This window comes from Lepus europaeus, chromosome 17, assembly GCF_033115175.1.
Source record: "Lepus europaeus isolate LE1 chromosome 17, mLepTim1.pri, whole genome shotgun sequence".
In the NCBI taxonomy this organism is placed as follows: domain Eukaryota; kingdom Metazoa; phylum Chordata; class Mammalia; order Lagomorpha; family Leporidae; genus Lepus; species Lepus europaeus.
The window spans coordinates 25,082,243-25,104,345 of NC_084843.1; the positions used below are offsets into that span (position 1 = coordinate 25,082,243).

Genomic DNA, 22,103 nt, shown 5'->3' on the forward strand with positions numbered 1-22,103 from the left:
AATGTAGGCTGCTAACGTATCATTTCTCTCACTCCTTTGCTCTCTGCCCTCGCTGGGACCTATAATCACTCAACCCTCCCACTCCATTCAGCCCATTAGCCTCCTCCTGCCTTTCTTGTTTTGCTTCCCCACCTCAGCCCCAGAGTCAATACTCACCAGTGCCCTCAACAGCACTCTCAACTTGCTCTTCCTGACCTTAGCTGCACCTGCCATGCATGCTCCCAGTCTGACTCCCTCCCGCTCTCCCGCTGCTTGGCTCTCAGGCCACCCAGTTCTGTCAGGGTGCGTGGCAGAACTGGACAGAATGGGGCCATTACAAACTCGAGCCCTGCACACTGATTTGTTCCCTCCTGCTGCTCAGCAGTTCCCAGCTGCGCTTCTTGTGAACATCCAGATATCAACTCCTCAGCAGCCTCTTCACACTTAGGACCCCAATTCTACCTCCAGCTTACTGACTGGCTCAGCAGACGACCCGATCTGTAGACAGGCAGTGCCTTCAGAGGCCCCGAGCTTCAGCATCGGGCTTCAGTGCCACACAAACCCTCTCTTCCTTGCTGTCGGCGTCAGATGACCAGCTAGCGTCTTTACCCCCTCTTCTGGTATGCACGCACAAGGAAACCTAGGCAGACACCCAGCCAGGCACACGCACAAACTACCGTCTGTGTCCACCTTGGCTGGCCCCCTTCTCCTGTGCTTGCTCGTGCCTCTCATCACCCTGACTCTCACTCCTCTCTCTAACACGTGTTCTGAGAGTCGGAAGAACACCTGTCACTCCGCTAGAGTCCGGGAGCGGGGCTGAGACAAAAAGGGACGGAGGTCTCACGTGGTTTATTCTAGGTGTATGTCTAAACCGTTTGAATCTTTTACAAGAATGTGTTGGTGATTAATGTGGGTGTGTTTTTACCTTTTCGTCCTTCAGTCTCTCGTGGCCAAACGTCTCATACAAGTAATGCAGGTCTGCTGTTGCCATTCTCTCACCAGAGCAGAGCCCCTTAGGAGCCCAGCTTCCATGCCAGACCACCCCCCAGGACTAGACTCTCAGAGAGCACCAGTGGGGCTGCTTCCCGCCCTCAGTGCTGCTTCTCTTGTCACATGTTCACAAGGACGACCCACTCCCTCCTTGAAGTTCATTTCCCCAGCCTCTGTGCCTGCCCTCTGAGTTTCCCTGCACTATCAGATGCATTGGTGAGAGACCCGGCCAATAACCACATATGCTCTCCCCTCCCTTCTCTCAGAATCAAGGGAAGTAAGTCTGTCTAAGCAAGGGATACTTCTGAGAGATGAGCTGCAGAATGGGGAGCCTCCAAGCGTGCCTCTGCACAGTGTCATCCTCTACACACAACTCACACAAGCACCTCTGCCATCATCTCCTCTCTAGGGAAAAAGCCCAAGATGACAAAGCCAAGCCAAAGTTTCCATAGCCCTCAGCCTTGCCGAGGGGCCTTCCTGTCAGCCATCTTCCTCCCACACACACCAAGGCACACAGGACCAGGTCCCTCCTCACTTAGTCTCTCTACTCCACCTCCATCCATTACTTCTGCCTCATAGGGAAGGGGAAAAGAAAATCCTACCCGAACAGGATTCTGAAAAACGAGGAGGGGCTCAGTGCCCGAGAGGGCAAGGATGGATATTCTTTGTGGGGAATTCCATCTCCAACTGCAGAAAAGAAAATCTCTCCTTAAAGAGCCACAATTAGAGAAATGTTTTAAATGTGTGTGTTAGAAATTAAAGAGTGTGAACACAAAGCCAGGTAGTATATGTAGAAGAGCTTTCAAAATGTAACTTGCTAGATGAACATTAGACCTCTATCATCATCCACCTCACAGAGTGGTCAAAGACCAAACAAGACAATATATGTAAAACGGTTTCATCAGCTGGAGAAAAAAAAAAAACACTTATATATTATAATTATCCCATGATGTTTTGCTTCTAGCAAGATTAATAGCCAGACCATGGTAATATTGAAGAAAATTAAAATATCTGCTAATTTCTTTTGAGTCCACATTTCTGGAACTGTTTATAAAGTGAGAATTATAATTAATATCCACCCTCTCACTTCTTTTCAGATGAATAGATTACAATCAACTTCAAACTCCCTTATTATACAGACAAGTTCCTGGGAACTATCAATTAGACCACGAGACTTTGAATTGGAGGCCTGAACATCACCCTTTGTCCCCTGCCTACCATCACAATTTTCTCTTGCAACTATTTCAGTTTCCTTCATTCCAATTTCACTGGACATTGTAACATCACAATTCCCTTGTAGCAGCTTTCTTACCATTGTATCTTATCTTTAGCTACCCTGATTTCTAAAAACTCAACATCATTTTCACTATTCCAACTAATTTTTTAAAATAACAAACAGCCCCTGGCCTCTGCATCCCTCTCAGAATTTCCTCCTCATCACTACAATGGGTCCCACCTCTGACTGGTTAATATTCTGCAAAACGAAGGCTTGGAAGAGCAAGCAGTATAGCTCAGGATTTACTTTTCACAACAACCTGCACAGGCCTAAGCTGAGCTCTGCCACTGGAAAGCCAAGTGGCCTTAACTGTGTTACTTAACCACTCTCCTCCACCCTGTGAATCAGGCGCTTTGACTCTCACTACTTCACAGGGGAATCACGGGTGCTCTGAGAGGCTGAGTTACTTCTCCAAGGCCGCAAAGCTGGTCACAGACGAAACCAAGACTCAAAGTTAGGTCCGGGCTCTCAACGTTTATGCCATCCTGCCCCCTGTGCATGTTTTTGAGTAATAACAGGAAAAGTCATTTTAACACCTCAAGGCTCAGTCCAAACACAACTTCTTTGTCCTTGAAGAACTCAGTTTTTATTCATCTCCCCTGCTTTTAGCACTTTGGTACTTACACCTGTTTTAAGCAGCGAACACCTTCCTATGTACATTCCTAGCCAACGACTGTACTGCACAATTAGGCACTCAGTATTGTCAGTATCCAGTAAAACAGGACTGGGTATAATTGTATATTGTTCATAAATGGAGCCTTTAAGAAGTGCCCTGGATTTTCACACACTGCTCCTAGAGACCAGTCTCATTTCTTCCCGGGTACACCTCAGGAATCTTCTCAAATAGACTATAGATGTCTTGCAGGCAGGGACCATGTCTTATATTCCCATGTGTCTCACAAACTTCTGCAGACAATAGAGATACCCCCAAACACCTTTTTGTTCATGATCAATCTTCCAAGCAATTTACCTTAATTGAGAGTGTGGAGGAGGTGGGGGAGGGACGAGAAAGTCTCTGAAGGTATTCAGGACAAGAGGATATAAAGCGGAATGATCTCCCATCACTGTCTCTGAACAGACAGGCCCACTGGGGTCCTCAATACACCAGTGGAGATTGTTTCTCATTGTCAGAAGTCAAAAGCAAACTGGGTGTGATGGCATCACCATAATGCTTAATATGCTGCACATTTGGCACCTGTTCCAGAGCAACTGTGTCAGGAGCTGCAGAAAGGTCTCCGGGCATATAGGCAGCTTCCAGTCTGCCTCCTCCATTAAATACACCCCGGGTAGGGAATGCACATTTTTAAATGCATGAAACATGAGCCAGTCTTGACACCCATCTATCAGAGCTGTTTTCAGGATAATAAAATCAGCACTGCCATTATAAGGAGAGAGAACTTGATGACCCACTGGAGGTTTCTTCCAATCTAAACGATTCTATAAATTCCACTAAAATCATAAAAAAGCAGATTAGAAATTCATGTAGGTGTTTGGACTATAAATACAAATTAATTTCTGCTCCAGCTGCAGTTTTTCTGATCCTTATAAGCAGCACCTCCATCTCTGAGATATTTCTGGGTGAAACACTAACCCAGGAGCTAAAGATAGACAGGACTCCTCCAGGTTTTTGTTGGCAACTGTTTTCTTCTAATTCCACAAATAAATCTGTACCTTGAAATGAACTGAATTGAATCTTGCTGCTGTCCAAAAACATTTATCACTGAAGATCTGTTTTGTTTGGAGAATAAGATGTAACTGTATACAGATCCAATAAGAATCTAAATGTTCCACTGAGAAATTCTTTATTGAAAATGTTTTGTTTGGACTCTAAGTAATCTATTTAGTTCCCTTTTCAGTTACTAGTCATATTATTACTATTTGTTTTTACTAAAAAGCACTATCTAAACACTGTTCTTATAAGAGGTTTAAATAGTTTCTAATATCAGAAACACATGCTTTTCTGCTTCTCTTTTCATTGTAGGCAATTTAATTCCAAATGACCCTCATAGAAGAGAAAATTAACTCTTTGTAAATATTTCCTCACCTAGAAAATAGTAATTGTTAATATTTTTAGATTAATTATCAACGAATACATTTTGTGTTCACATACTTGCTCTGAATCAGGATGAAGTCAGAGACCAAAATAGAAATGAACATGTGGGTGTGGAGCATGTTTCCGAATGCACAGATTAAAAATTCACATCCCTAAGGGAATGTGCTCACTTATGACACCACAGCTGTTTCACTTAAGAAAAAAATATGTCCTGCAGCAACCTATGATCTCCCAAATAAAAGGAATAAAATATTCAAGGTAAGAAAAACATAGCAGCAATAAAATCCAAAGGTAGTACCAGATGCCAAGCATATTTAAAAACCATATCTGACAAAGGATTTAAAACAGAAAAAGGGATCGGGACCACTTGAATACTTAAATGCAAGTATTTCCATTCAAACTCACCAAAGAAAGGAGATGATGATACATTTTTATAAAAATAGCCCCTTGTATCCAGGATCCTGGACAGTCCACTCCCATGATTAGCCTAGGCTTAGTCATGTGACTTAGCAAATACAACACAAATGGAGACCCAAAAACTGCTTGCACTTACTTGCTACTCTTGGCAAACCTAAGGCTGCTCTATGGGAATAAATCTGTGCTAGCGTGGTGGAGACACGGTTCAGTCATTCCTGTCACTCCAGCCAGCTGCCAGCACCAACCTCTGTACATGTGAGTGATACCCATAAACCAGCTGCTGGCCAATGCCACAGCTGAGTGAGTCCAGGCAAGCAGAAGCCAGCTGAGTGCAGCCCAAATTGCCAACTGACAGAATCACGACCCAATACATAACTATTTTAAGCCACCAAGCTGGAGAGAGGTTATTATCAGAAAAGCTAATTGATGGAGGGCGGGTCGTCACAAAAACCTCTCTAGGGTGCAGTAATTAATGGACCAGCCCACCAGAGCACCCTAAAAGTGGGTGAGTCTATGCAATTATTCCTGAGAGTGAGTTCACCTATTAAATCCTGAGTAGTACTAAGACATTTATAAGCTACTATTTTGTAGTCCCTTTATAACATCTAAACCTAAAGTGCAATACCATGGTAATAACAGAAAACACTTATTAAATGCAAACATGGAGCTATATGCTTGTTAAAGATGATCATGTTTAATCTACACAAAAACATCTTTCATGTAAAAGGTCATTACTATCTGTATTTCACAAATCAAGAGTTGAGGCTCAGAAAAGTGAAGTCAGTTGCTCAGGGTCACACAGCATTATGAGTGATCTTGGACTCGAAAGTAATGATGTGCTCAAGTCAGACCTCTTTTATTTCAGCTTTATTCATTTATTCATTTATTTATTTGAAAGGCAGAGTGACAGAGAAAGAGGAAGAGACAGGGAAAGAGATATTTCATCTGATGGTTCACTCTCCAAGTGCCTGTAACAGCTGGAGTTTGACTAAGCCAAAGCTGGGAGTAAGAACTCCATCTGGGTTTCCCACATGGATGACAAGGGCCTAAGTACTTGGGCCATCATCCACTGCCTTCCCAGGCACATTAGCAGGGAGCTGAATCAGAAGTCGAGCAGTCGGGACTCAAACTGGCACTCCAATATCGCAAGTGGTAGCTTAACCTGCTTCACCACAATTTCAGTCCCACCGATCTCTTAAACACTATGCTTTTCTACTGGACACTACCCCATGTAAGGCTTCTCTAGTCCACTGGGCTGGGAATTTCCTAGGCCAGGAGACCTACTCTCTCTTCCTTGAATCTTACTGGCCAGGAAGAACAGACCCAAAGAAGCTTAGCCACGTCATCAAAGATGCAGAAGACTTGGAATAGACAGTGGACATAGCAGATCTTGAACAGCCTGGTTGTTCACACAGAGACTGGGAGAGCAAGAGGGCTTCAGCACATGGGCAGGGGCCAGTGGACACATAATGGCCTGGCCACCAGCAATATATGGGCAACCAGACTAGCAAGGCCTCACTGGATGGGTGAGGAGGTAGGAGGAGAAATGGAACCTTAGATGGGAAAATTGGTGGAGGGTTGGACAATTGTGGCTGTTTATGGTGTTCCCAGGAGAAGAGTAAGGTTTCATATCTGCTACTCACTTAGTATATATCTGCCCTTTATCAGTTCAGCCTCCAGAATCAAATCTCCATCTCCTGGAATTCTGGTAGTTTAAAATACCTCCAATCTTAACTCAAAAATGAGATGAAAATGGTGGCAAGGAGAAGGAAGTCAATTAAGACTGCCCTTTTTGAAAATCTCTTGTCTCAAAATGCATAACATAAACACAATCTTTGCTAACCATCTGCATATCTCCATGGGTTGGCTGCAATTACACCTGTTTAAGGTACTTACAGTTGAAGGCATAAACTAGCTTTTAACCTCTCTCTCTGCCTAATCGAGCCTACCAGAGCCAATCTCTTTCCAAAAAACTCCCGAGGCTTGCAGGAGGACTCTAATGCTGTGGAAGCTATTTCTGGCACATTCAGAGAGAACTACTAAGGGAGGGAATATGAAAAGGCATTTGATAATTGAGCACATTAAGTATACCTAGGCAAGTGTGAAGAGACACAGGTTGAGAAACTGATTTACCTTAAATGAAGCTGAACACAGTTGTAAGAAGGCCCAAAACATCTGCATGCTAAAAGGCTGCTCACTTAAAAGAGGTCAGAGGGTCGCCCCACAGACCCACACTAGCATGCCTTTCCTTGGGGTCACCTGCAATGACAGTGATTTTTAGAGGGCCCACAAATCTGAGCTTTAGCTCCCTGACCTGTTAAACAGGGTTGTTGCAAAGATTAAGAAATAAAGTGGTAGTTCCTAGATTTATTATTTCTTTGATCTATATAATTTTGAACCTCTTGCCAACTTCTTAAGTTTTAACACACACACAAAAAAAAGAGTAATAGATAATACTGGTGTGGTATTTACTACATGTCAGGGACCAGTCCAGATGCTCTGCATCGAGTAATATAATTTCCCCAACAGCCCTAGGAGAGAGCCATAACTGTCCCTGACCAACAAATGAGGAAATTAAAGCACCACAGACTCTGCTCACTCTCAACTAACAGGAGATCACTGTCACGAACTCTTGACATCATTTCATAAAGCAGAAGAATGAAGAAGAAAGAGAGAGAGAGAGAGAGAGAGAGAGAGAGAGGATCCCATCTCAAGAGAAACCCCTAAATTTAAAAAAAAAAAATGGATGCAGAAAAAATAACAGTCCCTAAAGTCAAAAAGCAAAATTGGCTTTATGCTACATGGTCCTTACTGTACCCATTTTGTTAGAGATCCATGAAGATCACATTTGGGCCCAGATACTCTCTCCCAGGGCTCAGATCAGGACTGGGGCACCCATGGGGTACAGTGCTTGGAAAAGCATGTGGGAGATGTGCCCATCAGATACTCAGGGTTGCTGTGGTGTAATAAGATCCTGAACAGAGTGGTTGGAACCCATCCTCCCAAGGAGTTCACACTAAGATTCTCTGATTAGAGGTGCTAGTGCGGACCCCACACACAGGCCACATGGAAGTATGCACAGCACCATCTGGAGCTAGCAGAGGCCATCTGTTTTCTGAATAGCCTGTCTCCAACTGCTCCTTCCATCCTCCCTGACACACAGGAATGTGTGCAGCCAGAGGCGGCACTCCCAGAAGCCCCAGGAAGAAGTAACCATGGAGCAGCACCCACCACAAGGTGCATCCTGGGGAGGACTTCTCCCAACATCAGCAGCAAGGCTCTGGAGTTACTGCCCCCTCACCTCATTCTGCCCCTTGACTTTAGAACAGACTAAAAATGCACAGACAGCCTTCTGCTGGGTGGTTGCTGCTCACATGGTATCCCTCAGTCCCTCACCCTCTCTCAGTGAGGGGCACATCATCAATGATTTCAGCCAAGCTTTGGGGAGGACCATCACTGGGTTATTAACCAATACAGCAGCAAGAACTGGGTTTAGTGCAGGCTACACTGCCAGCAACTGGGACAACGTATTAGAATTCTGCCTTCCAAATCCTACAGCAATTCTTTCATAATTGAGCAATTACTTTGGCATTGGGGGAGAGGGGAGTACTCATGGAAATGAAATGTTTTAGTGGCTCTTTGGGGGGGCATTAGAGAATAGTGGTTAGGGCTCTGTTCTAGATTCCCATGACGCAGGTTTATGAGCAGGGTCAGCAATCGTTTTCTGTAAAGGGCCAGACAGTAACTATTCAGGCTTTGTGAGCCATGCAGTCTCTGCCGCACCTGCTCAACTGTAAGGCTGCAGCATAAGAACAGCTCTGGATAATCTGAGAATGAATGACTGTGGCTGTGCGCTAAGAAGACTTTGCTATGGACACTGATTTGAATTTCACATCATTTGTTATATGTCATGGGATAATTTTCTTCTTTTGACTTTTTTCTAATCACTTAAATATGTAAACACACTTCTCAGCATGGCCTTATAAAACCAGGTGGTATGTCAGATGCCACCCACTGGGGGCCATCGTGGAAAAAACCCATTTAGAACCAAAGGTCCAGCATTTCTGAGCTGTCAACTCTGGAGCAAGTTCTTTTTTTTCCTTCCTTTGTAGACTGGAGGTTAAGTTCAGTTCCCTCCTCTGCAAAATGCAAGCAACAATGAGTAGATCAACCCCATCTGGGTTTCCTAAGCAAAATGCCTAGCACAGGGCAGCCAGACATCTCCTCTGCATTCAGAAAATGGGAGCGATGCCTGTTCTTTCCCTCCTCTCTTCAAGACTCTCTGCAGCTTCTGCCAAATCCCTGCAGGCTGCCATCAAGCAGGATCAAGGGTCATCATGTCTCTATCCACAGAGAAACACTCTAGGATTTCCATCCTCACATCAGTAGACTTCCAGAGTTTGCTGGGTCCTACAAAATGCGTCACATCCTGAGTGCACTCCTTTGTCAGTTTCCTCCTGGGACTCTCATTCCCTGGAGCTCAAGAGCAGAGGACATGGCATGACATTGTCACATGCCAAACTACAGATACTGATATTTCTTGAGCCCTGGCCAATTTTCAAGCATTCTGCTAAGTGTTTTGTGTAATTCTTTCCTTTAATCTTCACAGCAACCAATGGATATTACTAAGATGATGAGCTCCAGGGGTTGGGGGCAGGGGGCAGGGGTGTGGATGTTTGGCACAACAGTTAAGCTGCTGCTTGAGACACTGGAATCTTATACTGGAGTGTTGGTTCCCACGTCCAAGCTGCTATGCTTCTGTCTGCCTGGGAAGACAGTGAAAGATGACCCAAGTGCTTGGTCCCTTCTACCACGTGGGAGACCAAGATGGAGTTCTCTGTTCCTGCCCAGCCCCAGATGTTGCAGCCATCTGGGGAGTGAACAAGTGGATGAAAAATTCATATTCATTCTCTCTCTCTCTCGCTCGCTAAATAAGACTTGGGAGGAAATAAAAGATTCTGAGCCCTAGGTTTCAACGAAGGAAACCAAAGGATAGGAAGGATAAGCAACAAAACAGGGTCACACATGCAGTAGTCAGATGTGGGAGCTCCATCCTGGACAGGCCCCCCCACAAAGAAAGAGCCATCCCACTTCTAAATCCTCAGTGCTTATCAGACTGAGGCTGGATCCTGAATTCTGGGGATCCTGTGAAAATGCAGACCCTGAAGCACCAGGCCTGGGGAGCTCCCAAGATGTTGCAGTTCTAAAAAGCTCTCGAGTGATGCTAACGCTGCCGGCTCTAGGACCATGCTTGGAGCAGCAAGGCTTTAGGTGCAGCGGGAAAAGCGAATTTCCTCCACAAATGACCAGAGCAGTGTGCACACAAGGAGGTCAATGAATGTGGTATCCCTGCGCCTCACACCGTGACAGCGAAGAGCCTTTGGAGGCAGAAGGCCAAAGTCTGACTTGTTGCCCCACTGAGTACCAGCCAAGTAGCATCAGGAGGAAGTCTCTTAACCTTCTATGCCTTGTACTCCCTCGTCTGTAAAGGGGAATGGTAATAGCCCTTTTAGGGTTGTGGTGACAACTGAATGAGACAATATATTTATAAAACATTGAGAATAATGTCTCACACATTTCAAGCATTCCCCAAATGTACGATGATCAGCACATTAAAGAGAATACAGACCCTTACCAAAGACTCATCTGAAAATGGGCTATGTGAGCTTTGTTCCCCCTGCACAGCACATAACTTGTACAGGTCCGTTCAAACCTTCCTATCATTCAAGCCATTTTACAGTTAAGTAAACCAGACTTCCACCCAGTCAGTCATAAAATTAAATTACAGAGAAAGTTCACCTTGAAAGGGCAGGACCCAGATGCCGGCAGAGAAGCAGAAATCTCCAGTTCAGCTGGTGATTTATTTATCTGAGGAATATGCCCATTCCCTAGGCCTCTGAGAGGGTGTAAAAGAACACACGTGATGCCTTCCTAAAGCAGCATGAAATGGGAACAGCGGCAAGGTAATGTTGCACAGGGATCACTTCAGAGTGTCACTGTTCACTAGGTAATGTGTTTCCACCCGTCATAACCTCGTAATTAACCTGTCTAGTGACACATCACTGCTTCTCCATGTTAAGGGAAAATGCCTCAATATTCTCTTCCGTGTAATGAGCATTCTATGCAAGATAATTAATTCCATGCTAGCATCCTAGGGGTGCAAGTTCGTGTCCTTTCTCCAAGACTGTATCACCTTCAGCCGAATCATGTATCATTGCACTTCCACCATGGTGAGCTGCCATTCATGGTGTGTTCACCACCACCCCCTGATGTCTGTGTGCCTGGAAGACACAGTGCCTGGCACACAGTGCTGCACTTGGTAAGGGGCTGTGACTAGAACAGAATTGGGGCACCATCTTTTCACTGTTACAATGTGATCATGGCATCTGGTTACTGGACAGAACAAGATGGCAGTAGGTGGGTAGAACCAGATAGGAACTTGGTTGGGCAAATGGACACTGTCCTTCCTAAAGCTGGACTGGCAATTTGTCGCTCAGATAGTTAGTTAGCTGTGTGAGTGTGAGGGCCCACTGGCTGGTGGTCTTCAGGACCTGCTAGGGATCCTGATCTCCTGTCTCAGACACTTCCGCTATCCAGGGCCTCCCCATTCACAATCTGGGGCTGACATGCTTGGCACATGGGGTAGCCGTCGCTTTCTGGAGCGCTCGGGCAGCTTCTGCCTCAAGTGAAGTGGAGTCAGCTTTTCTGCCCCTGGCCAGGGCTTCCTCTGAGGTGGGGGTAAAAACAAGCAAAGTCCCCTCAGCGTGCATTCAGCAGCAGTTCAAGACCCCCAGGGACAACTCAGCCAATGGGGAACAGGAAGCATCGAGCAACCGCCCCAGCTCCCTCCCTTTGGCCGCACAGTTCTGACATAGTTTCTTGTGGTTCCTCAGGGGAATGGCAGTGGCTTTGTGACTCAGAGATCCACAGCAATGCCCAGCACCCTGCCCTCCCTCTGCTGGCTTTGCCTCCTTCCCTGTCTCAGTCTCCTGTTCCCTCACTCCAGCATCTTGGGACCACCCTCGAACAACCAGAACCCAAACTGAGACAGGTGTCTGCCTGCTCCACAGCCTTGTTTACAGTCCCATCGTGCTGTGTACAGAGTCATAGCCCTTGTCACATGACACAGTGGTTACAGCACTAAGAGGTCCTTCAAGTCCAGGACCAAGCCCTGTCTACTTCCCTCAGGATCCCAGGCAACCTAGCCACGGCGCTCAGTAGATGTTGGGCAGATACTGTCAACATGGAGTGCTTTGGGGCCAGTGCTGTGGCGTAGCAGATAAAGCTGCCGCCTCTGGTGCCAGCATCCCATATGGGTGCTTGTTCGAAACCTGGCTGCTCCACTTCCAATCCAGCTCTCTGCTATGGCCTGAGAAAACAGTAGAGAATGGCCCAAGTCCTTGGGCCCCTGTACCCACGTGGGAAGACCCGGAGGAAGCCCCTGGATCCCAGCTTCGGATTGGCGCAGCTCCGGCCATTGCAGCCAATTGGGGAGTGAACCAGCGGATAGAAGACCTCTCTCTCTCTCCCTCCCTCTCTCTCTCTCTCTCTCTCTCTCTCTCCTCTGTGTAACTCTGACTTTCAAATAAATAAATCTTTAAAAAAAAATAGGGTGCTTCTGCTGCCTGTGTATCACAGAGTCAGAAACAACCCTGATCTTTCCAACAATTCAGAGAAGTCCCCTTTTGTTTTAGAAAAGGTCACAAAATAAAATTAAGAGTCATTGGTCTCACTGGAAAAGACTGATGGCCATCTGCCATCAAGCCCACCAACTGCCCCAAGCTGCAGCCCAACTTTTCAGCCTCTGCCGCCTCCCTGGAGAGCCCCACCTCTGAGTGTCCCTAGATGCTGTATCACCTACAGCCTCCTCCTTTCCCACCCTCCCCATCTCCTCTTTGCTTTTTGATGCTGGAGCTCTGCACTTCCACCAAGGAACTACAACAAAGAAATGGATCAAAGAAATGGAAACCAGAAAAGCTAAAGAGGGGGCTGGTGTTTCTTTGCATCTCCTTCTCCCCTGAGCCTTGAAGCTAGACGTTGCAAACTACCCACCTATGGGCCAAGGCTGGTTGTCAGACTCATTTCTGGAAGGTCCAGTGTTCTTGAGGTTGCCAATATTTAAATTTCAGTACATTGAACCTAAAAATCCACATCTAGCTATTCTTGAAAAATTATAGATAGGACAACACTAGCCTTCAGTGGAGCTAGCTCACTCCTAGAGATGGGACCGACAGCCCCATTGTGTGCCACAATCCCCACAACTCCCTTTTGCCTCTGACTATGAGGCCCCATTCTGATCTTTTTCATTGCTCATCTGGTCCTAAGCTTTCTATGCCCTATTTAAGCACATGGAAAAAAGTAGTAGCAGCTGCTGAGTGTTTCTTGTGTATGTAAGTGCCTCTAGCAAGGGATTAGAGATTTCCTCTATAATGCTATCACGCCTTCTGCCCAGTATTTGGAATGCCCTCTTGTTGATGACAACAATGAGGAGGAGGAGGAGGAGGAAATGATACCAGGTAATGGATACTAGTTACTCAGGCACATATGCTTGCCTGAAACTGCAGATACTCCTAAAAAAAAAAAAAAAAAAAAAAAAAAAAAGTCCTTAATTCTGAGAGTTTGAAAGAAGTGAGGAGCAAGTGCAGAGAAGAGGCCACCGCAGATACCACTCGGGGGTGCTTCCTGGAAGGAGAAAGTAGCCTGCTGGACAAAAGCAAAGTCTTTCTCCCCACCCATGCCTGGAATAATTCTGGCAAGAATGCAGACTTCATCTTACTGCCAACGCTATGAAGTTAGGATCAGGAACCACGTTCACGGTAACCACAAGTGTGGAGAGAATGCTGAGAACATCCACACGAATCAGCCTTCCTCAGCATACATTAGGGATGCTTACAATTTGCATCAAGTTTTGCGACCCATGGGGCTGGCACTGTGGCGCAGTGGGTTAAAGCCCTGGCCTGAAGCGCTGGCATCCCATATGGGCACCAGTTCTAGTCCCGGCTGCTCTTCTTCTGATCCAGCTCTCTGCTATGGCCTGGGAAAGCAGTGGAAGATGGCCCAACCCTTGGGCCCCTGCACCTGCGTGAGAGACCTGGAAGAAGCTCCTGGCTCCTGGCTTCAGATTGGTGCAGCTCCAGCCATTGTGGCCATGTGGGAAGTGAACCATCAGATGGAAGACCTCTCTCTCTCTCTCTCTCGCTCTCTCACTCTCTCGCTCTCTCGCTCTCTCTCTGCCTCTCATTTCTCTGTGTAACTCTTTCAAATAAAATAAAATAAATCTTAAAAAAAAAAAAACCTTCCCTTAAAAAAAGTTTTGAGACCCATAAACCCATAGTAAATCCTGGTCTCTTGCAGTCAGGAGTTAATAATGCAAATACAAAGGCAACAGGAAGAATACTTCCCATAACCTCTCCAAGGCCACAGACAGCACCTAAATGACTTTGAAGTGAACCAATTACTGAAGGCCCACAATTCTTGTAACATTTAATCAGTCATTAGACTAATATTTGCGATGACCAACAAGACAGACACAGAAACTGTCTTTGTGAGGGCAGTTTATAGGGAGCAGGGAAGCAAAATTAAACACAAAATTATAATCATTGCATTAAATACATGTGACAAGTGGTAAAGTAAAAGTAGGGAGCTTGCACCAAGATACCTAACCTGGGAAGAGAGTTTCCCTGAAAAGGACATAGATAATCTAAAACCTCAAGGGGTAGTAGGGGTTGCCCAGGCCGAGAGCTTGTCTGCTTCTATTGAGATATTACTATGCGCCTTATATTATATAAGGCATTAGGTTTAGAGAGAAAAAGTAGGAAAAGCCTTTCCCTTAAAGAGCTCATAGTCTAGTAGGGGATAAACAGGTTTCTATCATATCTGCTGTGTGGGAATGATAGGTCTCATCATCAACACATAACAAATTAAGAAGTCATTTAAAAGGCATCCTGGGGACCAGTGCTGTGGCAAAGTGGGTGAAGCCACCGCCTGTGATGACAGTATCCCATATGGGTGCCTGTTCAAGATCCAGCTGCCTCACTTCTGGTCCAGCTCTCTGCTGTGGCCTGGGAAAGCAGTGGACCCTGCACCCACGTGGGAGATCCAGAAGCTCCTGACTTCTGGCTCCAGTCTGGCCCAGTCCTGGCTGTTGCAGCTATTTGGGGGAGTGAACCAGTGGATGGAAGATCCGTGTCTCCTCCTCTCTCTGTGTAATTCTGACTTTCAAACAAATAAGTAAATCTTTTAAAAAGTAAATAAAATAAAAGGCATTCTGATACTCGGAAGAATGCAGCCCAAAAGCTTCATGACAGCAAGATGTTTTATTGCAAGGGCAGAGAATTTCTCTCATAATTTAATAAAGCACATGAAATTGAGAAACTGTCAAATCTCAGGGAACACCTGGGGCTTTACCAAGATAACAAGGTTCATTGTCTGTGTACACAAACGCTGCTAGGGAAACTCAACAGCCAGCACAGGGCAGGCAAGCCATCCAAACGATAAAAGGCTGAATGAGGAATTGATTAAGGAGGAGGAACACAGAATATCAAAATCTGCAGACTAGCAAAAACTACTTAGTGATTAGCAATACCAGAAATCATAATAATAAGGTTAATAATATGTTGTTATTGGTAACTGAACACTCTAAGAAGGCTTTATGCGCATTACCACACTCAGTCTTATGGCCAAGTACTATTATTGTCCCCATTTCACAGAGAAAAACAGAGATTCGAATGAGATTTCTGTCAGATTTGCTGAAACTGGAAGCTACAAAGCATGAGACATGACAAATAAAACAACGCATCTTTTTCATCACAGGGTACAGTTTGCAAGTTGTTCAAGGGTCAAAATCAAAGGGTGGACTGCATGTTGGAGCAGTGAACAACTAGATGGGCCAGATATCTCTTGAAGAGTGATTGGGGCCAGGGGCCAGACTCACTGAATAAGTACACTGGATTTTAGTGGCCAAAAGGAGATAAAAGATGAGGATCTGGGCTTGTGTGGGTGGTGCTGAGACTCCTCCACTTTAAAGAGTCATGCTCTCGGTGAAAAGTTACATACAATAAATACAAATCTACCCTCGGGGACAGAAGGCCACAAAGAAACCCAACTATCTCTCCTGAGCTCTAAGGGGGTGGAAAGCATGGCTTCCCTGAGAACTTGCATCCCTGGGCCTTGTGTAACAAAAGTCTGAGGTTCTAGTATAATTTAAAACCACGTGATCCAAGAAACCCCAATTTAACATAAAAAAATTTATTCTAAGCAAGTGAGATCTCCTAAGGCGACTGGCAGAAACCAAGGAAGGAACATACCCATAAGCTGAACCATTTCCAAGTCCCAAAATAAAGGCTCCCTGAAAATGAGTTCACAATCCAAAATCAAAAACATAAAAGAAAAACAATTTACCATGAATGAGAATCAGCAGTCACAACAAAAACAGGAAACACTGCCCCATCCCAAAAATTTCAAACAACAGATTACTCATGTAAAGAACACAAAATAAAGTCCTGAACTAATGGAAAACATAAAGGAAGTAATATAAACACGAGAAAGGATTAAGATACTATCAACAAAAAACAGATATGTATGAAAAAGAATATCTAGAAAATAAACATAAAATCTTTGAAAATAAAATCTCAATAAATTGGCCATTAGCAGGTAAACACACTTTAAGAATGAATAGATCATTAAGAAGATAAAGCTGAGAAAACATAAAACAAAGAGATAAGGAAAATAAAAAATATCAATGGGTCAGTATCTAAAGAAGAAAGAATTCAACAGACATCCAAGATGAATTCCAGAAGGAGTGGGTAAAGAGAACAAAGGGGAGATCATTGAAACACAAAGTCTCTGATTCAGGAAATCAAGTGAGTTCTAAGTACAGTTGATAAAACTAAATTCATACCAGAGCACACCATGAGGACACTCTAAAACACCAAAGACAAAAGGGAATCTAACAACCAATCAGAAGAAAAGACAGGTTACCTACAAAACAGCAATAATAATTAAACTTCTAGCAGATTTCTCAACAACCATCACTAGACGATAGAAGACAAACAACAAACATCTTTCAAGTGCAAAACTAAAACAGGATTCTGAGTTATAATTTATAAGAAACTGAAATAAAAATGTTTTCAGATGTGCAAAGGATGGTGTTAACCATCGAAGGAGCTGTCACTGAAAGAGTGATGAAAGGATAGACTTTGAAAAGAAAAGAGATGGGCCGGCGCCGTGGCTTAACAGGCTAATCCTCCACCTTGCGGCACCGGCACACCGGGTTCTAGTCCTGGTTGGGGCGCCGGATTCTATCCCGGTTGCCCCTCTTCCAGGCCAGCTCTCTGCTATGGCCCGGGAAGGCAGTGGAGGATGGCCCAAGTGCTTGGGCCCTGCACCTGCATGGGAGACCAGGAGGAAGCACCTGGCTCCTGGCTTCGGATCAGCGAGATGCGCCGGCCGCAGTGGCCATTGGAGGGTGAACCAGCGGCAAAAAGGAAGACCTTTCTCTCTGTCTCTGTCTCTGTCTCTCTCTCTCTCTCTCTCTCACTATCCACTCTGCCTGTCAAAAAAAAAAAAGAAAGAAATGGAACCAAAAGTAAGGAATTGGAGATACATAGAAACAAACTGTGAAAGAACTAATAAACAGAATTGACTCTATAAAACAATAATAATGATGACTAATGCTGGGAAAAGTAAAGTAACATGAATTAAAACAATCCAAGTGCTCATGTTGTTTGTAAAAAGAATAAAGATATTGACCTACTTTTGACTCTTTTAGATTTCTATATACTACACCTGTTAAAAGAAATCCAAGTGAGAGAGAAACAAAGAATCAGAAAGAATTAAGAGAGAGTATTTAAAGATATCTTAGAAACAGAATTACATTGTGTGGTGATAATCATTCAGAAAAAAAAAAAAAGAATAAGGGAATAGCTCTAATAGGAAAGAGGAAGTTATAGGAAGACAGAAAAAAAAGAGGGAATAAAGAAAGCACAATCCAACAAAAACCCAGAACAGAGGCACTTTTTGAACATTTTTTTAAAACATGATGAGTAATACAAAATAAAAAGGTAGAAATAAACCTAAAATTATCAATTAACATAAGTGGGCTAAACATATCAGATAAAAGATTAAGACAGACTGGATTTTTTAAATTACAAGAAATTCACCTAAAATATTAGGATACTAAAAGTTTAAAAGTATAAAAAAACTCAGCTGAAAGAGCTATAAAATCAGACAATTTTAAACTAAAAGCATTACCAGGAAGGTCCATGCACAATATTAAAGAAACAATTCACTAAGAAGAAATGAGAATTGTCAACTTTTGCTCACTTCATTATCATAATGTAAAACATAATTAAAATTTAAAATGACAAAACTATAAGAAGAAATAGACAAATCTCTAAACTTTTTTCACTAATTAGGCAGACTAAAAAATTAGGGAACGTATAGATTTATTTTTTTAAAGATTTATTTACTTCATTTGAAAGATTTTACAGAGAGAGAGAAGGAGAGGCAGAGAGACAGAGAAAGAGGTCTTCCATCCACTGGTTAACTTCCCAATTGGCCACAATGGATGGAGCTGTACCAATCCAAAGCCAGGAATTAGGAACTTCTTCCGGTCTCCCACGTGGGTACAGGGGCCCAAGGACTTGGGCCATTTTCTACTGCTTTCCCAGGCCATTGCAGAGAGCTGGATTGGAAGAAGAGCAGCAAGAACTATAATCGGTGCCCATATGGCATGCCGGCGCCACAGACGGAGGATTAACCTACTGCTCCACAGCACCAGCCCCCTAAATAAATCTTTTTTAGAAAATGCTGGTATTGTGGTGTAGCAGGAAAAGTCACCACCTGTGACACCGGCATCCCATATGGGCACCGGTTCAAGTCCCAACTGCTCCACTTCTGATCCAGCTCCCTGCTAATGCACCTGGGAAAGCATCAGAAGATGGTCCAAGTCTTTGGACCCCTGCCACCCACATGAAAGATCCAGAAGAGGCTTCTGGCTTCTGGCTTGAGTTCAGCCCAGTTCCAGCCATTGCGACCATTTGGGAAGTGAACCAGTAAATGGAAGATCTCTCTCTTTCTCTCTCTGTAAAACTCTGCCTTTCAGATAAATAAATTCATTAAAATGTTATGATACTAATGCTATAACTAGTACTCAAACAGTATGTTTCACTTTGTGTTGCTATGTGGGTGCAAACTGTTGAAATCTTTATACTAAATTGATCTTCTGTATATAAAGAGAATTGAAAATGAATCTTGATGCAAATGGAAGGGGAGAGGGAGCGGGAGAGGGGAGGGTTGCGGGTGGGAGGGAAGTTATGGGAGGGGGAAGCCATTGTAATCCATAAGCTGTACACTGGAAATTTATATTCATTAAATAAAAGTTAAAAAAAAAAAGTTATGATAAAGAAGAGACAAAGTAATGAAGTGGTAGAAATGAGGGCTCTTGAGCCAACCACCTGGGTTGAATCCCAGTTGCAGGGCCTTGGGAAGACTCTTTGTGGCTGTTACTTGTGATCAGTGGAGCCACAGCTCAGACTCTGCACCATCAGCTCCCAGTACCTACACACTAATTACATTCCCTGAATGGAGCATCTTCCTCCCATAATGCAAAGGAATATGATTATCCCCATTTTACAGATGAAAAAACCAAGGTTTGGAAACTTTCTGTGATTCTCCCCAAGTCCTGGAACTATCAAGAGTTGGAGCCGATTCAGGACCAGATCTTTCTGACTCCAAAGTCTGCTTCTCAACTATCATGTTCATCTGCAAGAGACAAGGAAAGCCCCTGCTGGCAGCTCAGGGTAGTGATGCTCAGGACAGCTTTTCACTGCACTCCCAACTTTAGGGAAAAGACATCTTTAAAGGCTGGTGCTGTGGTGTAGCAGGTAAAGCCACTGCCTGCAATGTTGGCATCCCATATGGCCACCAGTTAGAGTCCCGGCTGCTCCACTTCCAACCCAGCACTCTGCTATGGCCTGTGAGAACAGTGGAAAATGGCCTAAGTCCTTGGGTCCCTGCACCCACGTAGGAGACCCGGAAGAAGATCCTGGCTCCCAGCTTCAGATCAGCACAGCTCCAGCTGTGCAGCCATCTGGGGAGTGAATCACCAGATAGAAGACCTCTCTCTCTCTCTCTCTCTCTCTCTATCTCTCTCTTTCTGCCTCTGCCTTTCTGTAACTCTGCCTGTCAAATAAATAAATAATTCTTTCAAAAACTGAATACAGTGGAAAGTAGAACAGAAGGGGAAAATGCCCCTTGCTCATTTCTTCCTGCTACCGGTAACCCAGCGGTTAAGATGGTGGGCTTTGGAACCAGAAATAACACGAATAACTTGAAATTTTTCCAGTATTTATTAGACACTGACTACATACCCAACATCGTGCTAATCTCTTCCAATTCTCACATACAGATTCTGTTGTTGTCCCAGAATACAGATTAAGAACCTAGGAGCTCTGATTGCTCCTCTTCCAGTCCAGCTCTCTGCTGTGGCCCGGGAAGGCAGTGGAGGATGGCCCAAGTCCTTGGGCCCTGCACCCGTGTGGGAGACCAGGAGAAGCACCTGGCTCCTGGCTTCGGATCAGTGCAGTGCACCAGCCGCAGCGCGCTGGCCGCAGTGGCCACTGGGGGGTGAACCAACGGAAAAAGGAAGACCTTTCTCTCACTCTCTCTCACTGTCCACTCTGCTTGTTAAAAAAAAAGATAAAAAACAAAAACAAAAGAACCTAGGAGCAGAGAACTTAAACTCGCACAACTATTAATCGCACAACTATGGCAGAGATGGATTCCAAGCCAGATCATGTGAAACCAGAACTGACAGTCTTATATACGCTAAAGTCTTGGGCTCCAGCTCTCTCCTCTATCAGGTGGGGAAGACGATATTCCCACCCTGAACTGAAGAGGAAATGCCACAAGGTAAAGATAGCAGCACAGTATCTGGGCAAGCAGTAGTGATGATGATAATGATGACAATGACAACGATGATGGAGGAGGAGGACAGGTACTTGCAAAGATAGAGGCCTAACTGCCCCCAGAATAATTTGCTGCATAAAATCTTTGGAAATAAATCTCTCCATTTCATTCACACAAAATCTTCATGTGGACAGATCATTTGTGCTCTGTGTGGGAGCTCATTTTCATCGAGATCACAGCATTTTTATATTATATGAAGATACAAAGAAAAGTATTTAAAAGAATCCGACAAAATTGTAGAGAAGTGAGAAAAAAAAATGCTCACATTACTCAGGCGCAGTAAGTCTAGCTTTGAACTTCATTTTCCAGAATTCTTGAAATATCAGTGATCCTACCACAAAAGACCAATTAATCAGGCTGTGTTTGTTCTCTATGTATGAGTCACTGTTGCCATCTACAGCTAAATGTGGGGCCTGCAATGCTGCCAAATAACTCATTCTAATAGCATCGTCCTGGAGCCCATGGTGCTAAGAAAACATGTGTGTTCAATGAGGACAGAAAATTAAAATGCTACCTGAAGGAGCAGCTCTTTTTCAACCACCTCTTCAGTCTTGCTGATGAGATGCTTCTGCAGGGTGTGAATTTTCTGTATCAGCTCAAAGGTACTGGGGTCACTGGCCTGTCCGAGGAGAACAACAACAAGCAGTGGAGATACCATGAGTCTCAAAGCATCAAGGTCCCTACATTCAATCATTACTGTTTTATTAAAATATGTTGCAGATCTACAGACCCAGTACAGAGAACCAGAACAAAAATAGAATCATAACAGAAGATAAAACGAGATAGTCATAAATACCTGCTACCCCTAAAAAATAAATAAATAAAAGTAGATTCTAGTTTTCCTAATATCTTTTTAGTTAGCCTATAAATCAAAAGTGAATGTGTGTTTTTCCACCAGTGAGTATAGCAGTAATACAAAATAAAGATAGCTACTATGTGTGATGAAGTAGTCTTCACCACTATGCAGACACTATAGTGAGTGCTTTTCATACAGGAACCCATCTTGTTCACACAACAGCCCTATAAGACAGTATTAGTTGTCCCCTTTTACAGATAAGAAAATTGAGGCTGAGAAATCATTTGCCCTGACTAGAAAGAGTCAGAACTGCATTGGGGCCCAGATATTTCTGTCTGCAAAAACTGTGGCTCTTAACTACTATGCTCTAAGGCTTTTCCCATGATCTCCTATGTTGTAGGCACAATAAAGGCTTCTCCTAGTCATTCAGCCTTAGGAGTCTCCTTTTGGCAATTGTCAGCAAGAAGATTCATTAGCGTTTATATGGGGAACACTTCCAAGACGTTGACATGGACTTCTGCTAATTGGCAGGAGAACATGGCCATGGAGCTCAGCCCCAGATGGAGTTATCAACCCATAAAGTATGATGCCCCTTCAGTAGCTATCTGTGTACAATTCAAACA

At 44.2% G+C, this 22,103-nt stretch overlaps 1 protein-coding gene across 1 annotated transcript in view; it reads right to left on the reverse strand.

Moving 5' to 3' along the window:
• CFAP58 (cilia and flagella associated protein 58) overlaps positions 1-22,103 on the reverse strand; it is a 117,950-nt gene that overhangs the window by 36,134 nt on the left and 59,713 nt on the right. The window contains exon 15 of the mRNA XM_062214771.1: positions 21,199-21,303. Coding sequence (XP_062070755.1) covers positions 21,199-21,303 — 105 coding nt within the window. The remainder of the gene's footprint in view (positions 1-21,198; positions 21,304-22,103) is intronic.